This window comes from Verticillium alfalfae, genomic scaffold, assembly GCF_000150825.1.
Source record: "Verticillium alfalfae VaMs.102 supercont1.10 genomic scaffold, whole genome shotgun sequence".
Lineage (NCBI taxonomy): Eukaryota > Fungi > Ascomycota > Sordariomycetes > Glomerellales > Plectosphaerellaceae > Verticillium > Verticillium alfalfae.
Genome location: NW_003315029.1, coordinates 1,033,342 through 1,044,127, shown reverse-complemented (window position 1 = coordinate 1,044,127; position 10,786 = coordinate 1,033,342). Strand labels below are relative to the sequence as shown.

General features: G+C 54.9%; 3 protein-coding genes across 3 annotated transcripts; 2 read left to right on the top strand and 1 right to left on the bottom strand.

The window, feature by feature from the left end:
- Nucleotides 1-703: 703 nt before the first annotated feature.
- VDBG_07764 (GTP-binding protein) lies at nucleotides 704-2,798 on the top strand (the record flags this gene model as incomplete). Its single annotated transcript, XM_003002259.1, has 4 exons — nucleotides 704-1,304; nucleotides 1,355-1,543; nucleotides 1,595-2,224; nucleotides 2,446-2,798. 4 exons carry the CDS (start codon nucleotides 704-706, stop codon nucleotides 2,796-2,798), a joined length of 1,773 nt encoding a protein of 590 aa, XP_003002305.1.
- A 356-nt stretch (nucleotides 2,799-3,154) lies between these two features.
- On the bottom strand, nucleotides 3,155-6,274 carry VDBG_07763 (conserved hypothetical protein; the record flags this gene model as incomplete). The annotated part of the gene is made up of 1 exon (XM_003002258.1): nucleotides 3,155-6,274. One exon carries the CDS (start codon nucleotides 6,272-6,274, stop codon nucleotides 3,155-3,157), a length of 3,120 nt encoding a protein of 1,039 aa, XP_003002304.1.
- A 1,837-nt stretch (nucleotides 6,275-8,111) lies between these two features.
- Nucleotides 8,112-8,944, top strand: VDBG_07762 (predicted protein; the record flags this gene model as incomplete). The annotated part of the gene is made up of 2 exons (XM_003002257.1): nucleotides 8,112-8,210; nucleotides 8,594-8,944. 2 exons carry the CDS (start codon nucleotides 8,112-8,114, stop codon nucleotides 8,942-8,944), a joined length of 450 nt encoding a protein of 149 aa, XP_003002303.1.
- Between the last annotated feature and the right edge of the window lie 1,842 nt (nucleotides 8,945-10,786).

Sequence of the window (10,786 nt, the reverse complement as noted above, 5' to 3'; positions counted from 1 at the left end):
CTGGCAGCCAGAGCCTAGCAGCTAAGCAATAAGCAAGGGTGCATGTCGGCTGTATACTCACAGCGCATCAATGCAAACATCTTTTAAGCGCCAGCGCGCCGAGCTGAACAAAAAAGCCATGCTTAGTGGCTGTGCATCTTGCCTATCTTATACCCGCTCCATCTTCCTTCCTTGTGTGAATGACCATCTCCATCCTCTGCACCATGCAATCCATCTCCTTGGAATCTCAAGAGCTCTTGGCCAAGTTCAACAGTCGGCCTGAGTCAACCCACCCCTGAATGCAAGTCACGTGCACGCATCCATCGTCATCTGACGTCTGCCCCACCAGGCCCGCCTCTCCGAATGGCCAATGCGGCAGCTCTTATCGATAACCCCGCCGCGTTACTCACCACTGACTGGGCTGAGTCCCTGTCGGTTCTGGCAGGTCGCCTGGCGCTCGGCGCCGTCCCCTGATATGACGCTGTGTCCTCTGGTCTAAAAGGTTGTCGATGACTCGAAGTCTTGTCCTCGCCTCCCGCCGTTCTTCACCTCCCCCCCCCCTTCCAGATTGTCCGCTTCAATGGTCAGCGTTCGTACGGCTTCGTTTCACTCGACATATATGCCTTGCCGCACCGCGTCCGCAAACTCCTTATTACGAAGATACCACTGCATGTTAGACCGATTACCTCGATTACCAGCATAGAAAGCCGCCATCCACTGCGCCATGGCGACCAAGAATATCAACAAGGCAATAGCCCACGAGAAGCGCATAGGGGAGGCTGCCCTCAGCGACTTTGCCGAGTACGTCGAGCAGCAGCAGTCGCTGCGCTACCCGAGCACCAAACCCGCTGCCGACGGCGCTGCGAAGCCCATCGCGGGCTCGCATGACGAACACCAGCATGCTGAGCTTGACGAGCTCTTCGACAACCTGGACCTCGGCGATGCGACAGGCCCGAGTGTCAGGCTCAAGGACATGCTTCTCGGAGCCGACGAAGAGACGTTGAAGCAGCTCAGCAAGAACTTGGCTGAGAGGATAGAGGAGGGGCATGGCGAGACTGTGTTCGACCTCGGCTTTGAGAACAATGGCGACTCGTTGGGTCTTGACCTCGATCAGTGGCATACCGCGTACAAGAGGTTAGACGAAGCAGCTCAGCTGGTCCATGCCAACTGCCAGTTGCTGCTCACGAAGAATGTGGGTGGAGAAGTGGAAGCTCCGAGCGCCAAGTCGAGCAAAGACAAGGACTGCTCCGGCAAGGTCATGATTCGGCAGAAGCCAAACACGGTGGAGGACGTCATCGAGACCAGGATAGCAGTGGTGGGCAACGGTAAGACAATTACCTGCCCACTTGGTGATCTTGCTAACAAGACGGTGTAGTTGACGCTGGAAAGAGCTCGCTGCTTGGCGTTCTTGTAAAGGGTGACCTTGACGACGGGCGGGGGAAAGCTCGAGTCAACCTTTTCCGCCACAAGCACGAAATCGAGTCCGGGAGGACCAGTTCCGTCGGCATGGAGATTTTGGGCTTTGACACCGCCGGTCAGGTCGTTGTCTCTGATGTGCCTGGACGTAGGTGATTCTCGTCGCAAGCTATTAGATACTGCCAGCTAACGAATACAGGTAAACTCTCGTGGGAGGAGATTGGCAAGCGCAGCTCCAAGGTCATCACCTTCACTGACTTGGCAGGCCACGAGAAGTATCTGCGCACCACGGTCTTCGGTCTACTGTCCAGCAGCCCCAATTACTGCCTGCTCATGGTCGCGGCGAACAACGGTCTCATTGGTATGAGCAAGGAGCACCTTGGCATTGCGCTAGCCCTCAATGTGCCCGTAATGGTTGTCATCACCAAGGTCGACATCTGTCCGCCCCAGATTCTCGAGCAGACCATCAGTCAGATTACCAAAATCTTGAAGAGTCCAGGCGCCAAGAAGATTCCCATCTTCATCAAGGATCGAGAAGAATGCATCAACACAGCCACGCAGTTCATCAGCCAGAGAATCTGCCCCGTATTCCAGGTGTCGAACGTCACAGGCGCTAACCTCGATCTTGTGAGGACGTTCTTGAATATCCTTCCCCACCACGGCCGATATGACTCGGAGGCGCCCTTTGAATTCCACATCAACGACACCTTCTCTGTCCCCTTTGTCGGTACGGTTGTGTCCGGCATCGTCAAGTCTGGCGTGATCCACGCCGGAGACAACATTCTTATCGGCCCCGACTCTCTCGGCCAGTTCATGACGACCAGCATCCGTTCGATTGAGAGGAAGCGCTTGGCGTTCCCGCGGCATCTGCTGGCCAGTCTGCGTCCTTCGCGCTGAAGAAGATTCGCCGCAAGATGTCCGCAAGGCATGGTCGTGCTGCCGAAACTCGAGGGACAGCCTAACCCCAAGGTGCATAAGGAGTTCATCGCTGAGGGTTCGTGCCACTCCACCTTCCCCCTTTTTGATGTCTGCCACTAACGAGAAGAGCAGTGCTGATCCTATCCCACGCAACGACCATTCGCACGCGGTATCAGGCCATGCTTCATGTCGGGCCCGTCTCGCAGACGTGCGCCATCATCGACGTTGATCGTCCGTACATCCGAACCGGTGACCGCGCCACCGTGGCCTTCCGCTTCATGCAACGCCCCGAGTACCTCGCCCCAGGGGACCGCCTACTCTTCCGTGAGGGCCGCACAAAGGGACTTGGCATCGTCAAGGCCGTTGGCTACGATCCCAAGAAGCCGCTCTCGCCCCATGGGCCCGACGACGGACCAGCGCCAGACGAAGGCAACGGACAGGCGGGCCAGCCGGCCGTTGGGCAAGAGGTCCATGTAGGAGCGTGACCACTTTGAGAAACAGTCTTCGTGAGGAAGTCTTTATTTTTGGGGGCGTTAGCGTTGCTTTACTTTGTTCGATACGGGCTGCACTGCATTTTTGACTCCTTAGTTCGGCGCACTCTGTTCTGCTTTCAAGACGTCCATATATTCAAATGATTTGCCGCTGATATCTCGTCTTTTTTTTTTTCATCAAATCAGCTGGTCACCTGAACCTTGACATCATTCATCTTATACCACGCATACCTTGCATCTTGCCTCTTGCATTGCAGTGAGTGTTGATACCGTCTTGGAAGCAGCAAGAACGGAACGCACCGTGATTCTCGCCTACGTGAAGTGCCTGCGATACATCATCATCTTGGGCATCAAATAGCCTCACACTCAACATCTATGCCGAAGCGCCGGCCAACCCCTTTCCCCCACCAGTCCAATCCAAAACTTCTGCCCCGAAAGAGGCTCTCCAGGCCCTTGTCATCCTCCCACTCTGACCCCTCCACCATTGTCACCATATCACTACCAGCCAGCAACGTGGCGACACCCGCGATAGAGCAGGGGTCATGCGGCAGCACCGTCCGTACATCCATCAACAGGCGCGATGCAATGATACATACGACCATGAGTCCCAGCATGACCTGCAGCGCAATCTTTGGTCCGTTGTTCTGCTGCAGCCTGCGCCTCGCACTCGAGGTCAGCCTCCCTTCGTACGCAGGCAAGAGCTCCGCATCCCGTCGCATGTTGGCCGAGATGGCCTGGGCCATGTACGTCTTGTACAGCCTTGTGGCCGCTTTGCGCAGGTTGTCCACGTTTGCTTCCCCGGCTAACGTCTCGATCGGCTGCGCTCCGCGTCCGGAAAGGAGAGCGCGACTGAAACCATCCAGGCTCGCGACGCTGTCCAATCCTGTCGTATTGGCCGTCAGCGAGTTTGCGATTGAGAGCAAGAGACGGTTGATGGGATACGCGAAGGACGTGGTGTTCGTGGTCGGGTCTGCCAGGACTATCCTTGTTGATTCGTCAAGAATGGGAGGGACGAGTGTGTCAATGGTCATAGAAGGTGCGCTGAATGTGTCGTTCGCCACGACTTGATCCACTCTTTGGTAGCACACGAGTGTCGCAAGGTCACTCTCCACAGCGAACTGCCTTGCTTTCCCGCTACGTCCAGATCGTCCTGCCCGTATGGTTCCCAGTGTAAAAGCCATCGACGGACACCCCGAGTCCCCGAGCGTGATGCCCTCCACGCCCATGCCCGATCCCGATCCAGGGCTTGTGTCTGTTGCTCCGTCGCCCCAGGTGATAATCTTTGTGTCATCAAACCAGCCAAGGAGGGATGCTTTGCCCACGTGGGTGACAGATTCGTCATCCGGAATGACAAAGTACTGGAGCCAGTCTTTGGAAGCTGCAGTAGAGTTTGCGAGAGGCCGTGAACATTCTGCCCTCAAAGTTGTGTTTACCTTGACAAAGAGCTCTCCTGGTCTACCGGGGTATACATCAGTCATACCTGGCATCACTGTCAGGCCGTTTGTGTAACTGTACACTTGTATATGACGATCATTCGATGGTATGGTGAAGCAGTCTAGATCAGGTCTCACAGCTTGAAGCATGGCCGAAAGTGGTTGCTCATGTGACAAGTCCTGCGTAGAGGGGCTCATGATCGGATGCATGGTGTTGAAAACCAAGTCTTCGTAAGTCCACTGGGGACTTGGTAGGCCAATATATTCTATGAGCGAAGTGATTGCTGCCGCTTGATTGTCCTCAAGCGAGATATTGCCGGCCGACAGATCAAGGACGTCCGTCTGCTGCAGCATCACGGGTCGAGTGTCGTTAACTGGAATGGCACTGTCAAGGCCTGAGATTACGATCGTCAAGAAGCCGCCAACGAAGTTCGCCGCGAGAATGATGGCGACACTGAAATGTCGTGTTTTGAGTGCATCTAGAAGCGCATGTGGTGCCAGCTTCCCAACGAGCCGAAGAGTGATCGACCGCTCGGGGGTGGCGTTGCGTTGCTTGAGGATTGAGTACGGAGCAAAGGTAGCCGCCATCGACCCGAAACTTGAGTACATACCCGCAAGGCAGATTGCCACGGCAGCAGGTACATACGTTGCAAAAAGTAGCGAGTCTGACTCGTTGATATCCAAGAGGCCATCACGCTTATCTGATGATCGTTGCAAAGCTTCCAGGGCAGCAATCATGGCAAGTGACAGGGTGATAACGAGAACAAGAAACCAAGCTTTCCCAGCCAGGGGACGCCACCACGTGTCGCGATGGCCCCGCCTGTTCTCTTCGATGGATGCAAGTCCACTGTCCAAAGCTTCGACAACGAAGGCGGGCTCAGGTCCTGAATAGTAGGAACTCCGAAAGTTGAAGCTTGATAGCCTGTTGCAAATAGCAGCTTGCGACGAGGTTCCTAGACCGAGCAGAAGTTTTTCAAGTCCCGGGCTTGATGCCAGCACTGCAGCTGTTGCTGTGATGGATCCGGGTTCGCGATGGATCGCATCCAAAGGACGCAGAAACACCACTGCAAGGCTAAGGATTGTGGCCAAAGATAGGAACGCACACATAAAGGCCGTAGATAGCTCAGTGACGTGCAGGCGATCCTCCACCATAGCGACAGAACCCTTCTCAGTCGATGCAATAGCAGGATTCAAAGCCATAGTGCTAAGAAGCTGTGTACCGACACCTTTGAACACGTCTGACGCTGTCGAGATCAGGAGATCTGGGTCCATGAAATCACCGATGGTGGTTCTGTTTTGCTTGATCGTCATAAGCCGGAAGAACGACGTGACGGGGGTCGATAGAACAAAATCTATGCCGCCGGTCCCGACATCTAACAACCGAGTTGCATACTCCACAGACTTCCCAAGCATGCTTTTCGGGAAACCAGGAATCTCTAGCTCATGTGCACCTTGGTGGTGAGTTGCTTGCATGACTGCCTGCTTTCTGCTGCCGAACTCTACAAGTGATTCAACCTCAAAATCATCCAAGGTGTAGTGGTAGGTGCACAATGCAGCTGTGAAATCTTGAATGTAGATCCTCTCAGGCCGTGTGAGCGAACGATTCATGGGCGTAAACCGCAGATCGGCCATGGTCAGGAGCACACGATGTGGCATGCTGGCATTGACCACTTGTTCTTCCGTGTAATTGGTAGTCATATCGTGCAAACGGCTGTATTCGACGCCGTTGTTGCACGTATAATCCTGCATAACGCCTTGGAAGTTTTGAGTCGCGTTTTCCTGGACATAGTGGTTCGAGTCGGGGCCGGCTGCGACAATAGCGCTACTGATGTTGCACTCTGGGGTGGCGACATCGATGGTCCAGAACATGCCGTTGATACTGTACCATGGAAGCATGACTTGAGTCGCATTCTGAATGGGTAGTAGATCGCATTCAAACCCAACCTTGGCCCCTCGGGTGACGACCGAGTAGTTTGCCTGGGCCGGGGAGTCAGGTAGACCGATCTTGGGAACCACCGTGTCGGCGGAGGTGCCCATGGGATAGGGAAGGCCCTGAAAGTTTATGGCGTAATATAGTTGTGCAGCCGCTGGGCCTAGCTGAGGGATCTGATAGCCCTGCGCGTCGAACGTTGATTGAATAGGAATCGTAACACCCTCTCGAACAATCACCGTTGGCTCAAGTACCAGAAGGCCGGTGGAAAAGACGGTCTGGGAGCTGTCAGTGGCAGTATGAAACGGATGCTTCAGGACACGAACAGTGAGCAAAATCAGAAGCCAGCATGAGATAGTGCTAACGACTACAAAATGTCCATTTCTGAGAGCTCTCCATAAGCTTGTCGGAACCAATGAAGAAACATAGTCCAACGAGAGACTCTTATCAGGGGACGCAGGACCGGACTTGAGCTCTTGCCAGGGTATTAGGACCTTGGCTGCGTGGTCAACCTGCCGCCAGAGAGCGGCGACAATCACAAGCACTGTGGAATCAGTTTTCTACTTATTCGCAGCGGGTGGACAAAACTCACGTGCTGTAGGTCCGTACTTCCATCCGAGGTGGTTTGCTTGCTTTTGCATACTGAGCCCGTTATTCTCCAGAGAAAAGTGATACAGCAAAGCTATAGCGAGGCTCATGCAGCAACATCCGAGGGAAAAGCCGAGCAGTACAATACGCCGAAGCCATAACGAATTCCACATGAGCGGCTGCCTGGTATCGCTAGAATGCATAGAGAAATAGCTGCCATGGCTGATGCTAGGTCTTTGGGATATCTTGGCGTCGCTTTGAATGTGATGAGTGACACATCGTTTCACCGTGTTGCGGACTAGTCGTGGTGACAGAGCGTACCGGGGCACCTCATTTGCATGCCCTGTTAGTGGTGGCGCCCGAAGACTAGGCTGTTCTTCAAGATGACGTCCCGAGCCGCCTGATATGAGCCACTCGGTTACATCTTGGATCGAAGCCGCGAGGACTGTCTCTTCATCGGCTTGAACTACGTATCATTAGTTGATAGATGGTTGCGGCGTTGCGTCGAAAGCTTACCCGCTTCATACTGGTTGGAGCCGACCGGTTTCCGGTGGATGCGGCCAGGTGGGACGGGCACCCCGCCGCCGGACAACACGGAGTTTCGCCGCATACTGAGCACGGTGAACGGAAGCGGCCGCTGGTCGTCCGTGATTTTCACAAAAAGAGTCTTCTGACATCTTCGAAATCGCAACAAGGGGCAGTCCTGCCTTAAGGATCGCTCTGGAGACTGACGATGTTCCGAAAATAGTCTCGCAGGATCCAGGCCCCTGTCAGGTGAGGCGAAGCTGTCATTGTCCAGTTGCAGGCATTGGTACTAGATCGAGTATGGTGCGAACGACACCAAAAGATCTCCATGACCTTTTGTCGAGGCCCAGTATGGTCAGGTTCATGGCGAAAGGGCATCAGGCAAAAGGATTGTGACGATGCAGGATTCCTGCACATTTGGGCACAGCATCGTGCCTCGTGGTTCTGTCAGCAAGACCAGAGTCGATCCCGTTCATGTTCTTAAGCGAACAGACATGCTAGAGAAGCATCATAGGCAGTCAGTGCGTGCTGACACATTGCGAGGAAGAGCGATTTGAGGGAGGTGCAAGCTGTAGAAAGCTTCTAGACCCCACGCCGTTGGATCAAGGTCCACTCCAGCATTAGGGGGGGGGGGCTGATCGCGTGCCAATGTCTCGACGCTAGACCTGGGCTGACGGTGACAGGGTGGCCGACATGGCGGCAGTTCGAAGGCGGGCGGCAACGTCGTTGGTAGGCCATTGTCGAGAGTTCGGAAGAACCTGCACTGGAGGGAGGCCGACAGATTAGCGCTTTCAGAAACGGTTGTGCGCAACAAGGTGCCGAGGCAAGACAATGGCTAGTGATCCGGCGACATGGAAGCACGTCGACGCTGGAATGCGCGGCGATGGAATGTCGCCCTATTGTCCACGCTACCGGTTGCGGGGGGGCACAGTGAGGCCTGACATTGCCTCATTGCCGTCCCGCTCCGCCAGCCTTGTGCCTTTTTGGGCAGTTCTAGGTCGTAGTTACGCCTGCCTGCAACATGGAAAGGGACGAGGGAAGCTGCACCTGGTCTCCTCGCTCTGGTCTTGCAGCTGAGAGGCGCCCGTAGGAACAGCAGGAGCACTCAACCATTGGCTCCGCGTTTGAGCGCCTTCCTCCCGCGCCATGGGTCGCTAAGGGAAGGGACAAACGGTGCCGGCCAATCGCACCCGTCAGCGCGCACAGAGGCTCCTGGTCTCAAACTCGACTCCTGGTTTTCCTTGTTTCGTCTTTTTGCCTCTTTCCGTGAGCTGTAATCAAGTCAGATCCTCGTCCGCTACTCCGTGACGCAGGGCAAACAACCCCAGAGATCAGCTACCAGGAGCCCTGTTTGGCCCATCAGGGGGTTAGCTGCAGGAGTCGAAACAATTGCAGAGGGCGCCGGATCATTCGTTCGCCCCCCCTTCCGCCCCCCTCACCCCCCTGATCCCCTGAACATGAAGAAGCAGCCAGCCATCGTTTCGTTTGGCTGGAGGAGAAGCTACAAGACGCCTGACGAGCGACAGCAAGCGCTGCAACCCATGGCCAATGCCTGGGCTGGACTCCGTGCCACAATAGGCCATGTGGAATGTCAACCGATGGCAAGGGGACGGGTCAACATGTGGGAAGGGTGCTGGTTTCAGTGGGCGCTGCCTGTTCGCTGACGATGGCCATTAAAGCCTACATTCCTGACGGTGGCCCCCATCCTCTTCTCGACCGCTTAGAGCTTTCACGAGGCTTCTTCTTTTCCATATCTAGCCGCCCTTTATTGACCATCGCAATTCTTCTGGTCCCCGAAGTCTGTCTCCTGTACCTCACTTTCGTCTGCCTCGCTCGACGAATTTCGACCTCCGTCTGAACATTGACCTCGATACCAAACACTCCACCAGTTATCATCCGAGCTGCTCGTCTAGGCACCGTCACATACAAGGTTGTGAAACTGACCGACCAAGCTTCGACCACCTGGGCTACTGGCGATTTCTTCTACGCTGCTTTATCGAGTCTGGGATACCTTTCCCTCCCTCCCTCACGAACTCAATCAGGATATATGATCGTCCCTTGAGAGCTAGCATCCCTTGCACTCCCTGCGGATCTTCTCTTGTCATCGTCATACCCCCAGGAACGGCGACCCTTTATCTTGACGATACCTCCGTGTTTGCTCAACCGAGTCCTGCCACGCCTTCGTCTCTCAGACAGTCCAATTTCCCGACCTAAATCGTACTCAATATCGATCTTGCAAGGCTTTCAATCTGGTTCGCGTCGCCGCAGCATCATCCTCGACCGCAGCCTTAGCTGCAGCCTTTACTCATCCCTCTATACTCCTAACTGGGCACACACGGGCCACCGTTCGTCCACAGCGGATCACTTCGTCATTGCCGTCCCTCCTGACACGCGAAGCGTCTCAGTTCTTGCCTTGTTCGAGACTGCAGTGCGAGCTGCGCCTGGCCAAGAACGCGAGACCCCGTCATCCCGCGATTCGGTATACTCGCCGCTAGGCGCCAGTCCCGTGGGATATAACCTGTCTGCTCCACGTCGTCGCCTCAACCACAGCTTCAAGCACCACCAAATTCCGCTTCATACCAAAGGTCACTCATCATGACCTGTCCGCGAACATCACGATTCGCCGCCCTGGTACTTCTCATGGCCAGCATTGCGTCAGCCCAGATGTCTTTGACAAGTTTCGACCCACTGTCGACGACGCAAAATATACCAATCGCCTGCAGACTTGCTTACACAGCACCGATCGGAGGATGCCGGAGGTCCGACTTTTTCCAGGGCGCTCTCTGCTCTGCAGAATGCAAAGCGGGTATCGAGGCAATGCAGGCAGATATCCAAAGCGAGTGTGGTGGCGTCTTTGCGCCGATCGACACATTGTTAGCGCAGGCTCTGCTGGGTAACCTTCCGGCTCTCTTGTGTCCCAATGGCGGCGGCACTACAGTATCGAGCACATCTTCAACCAGGAGGGTGTTACCGACGTCAACGACGCGATCACTCGTTCCCATCATCACAACACCATCTCTCGTGCCCACTCCATCGCCCCCTGTGGGAGACGGTGTCTAGCTTTATTCTGCCGCCAGCTGAGCCCTCCACAACCACTTCGCCGCTCGTATTCACCACGAGCACAACACCCAGCCAAGCACTTATTCCAACGCCAACCCCTTCACAGAGTGTTGGCAGTGGTAACAACAATAATAATAACAACAACAACAACAATGGTCAGCCCTCAGCGCGACCCGAGAACGACAATACAAAGACAAGTCCTGGTGGCGATTTGCTCAGCTTGGAGCCGAGCTCTTCTACGTCTCTGACAATACGTTGGACGCAGGCTGTAGCAATCGCAGTTGGGGTCATGTCCTTGCATCTGTTGTAAGACGAAGGGTGAGAAAGCACACACGTCTCTAGTAATGTTTACTGTGTCTTGGCAACATATCAAGACTGAGATACGATGAAGGATGGGAGATCCGGATGACGAATAGATCATGAACAGAGCGGTGGTTGGCGACGCG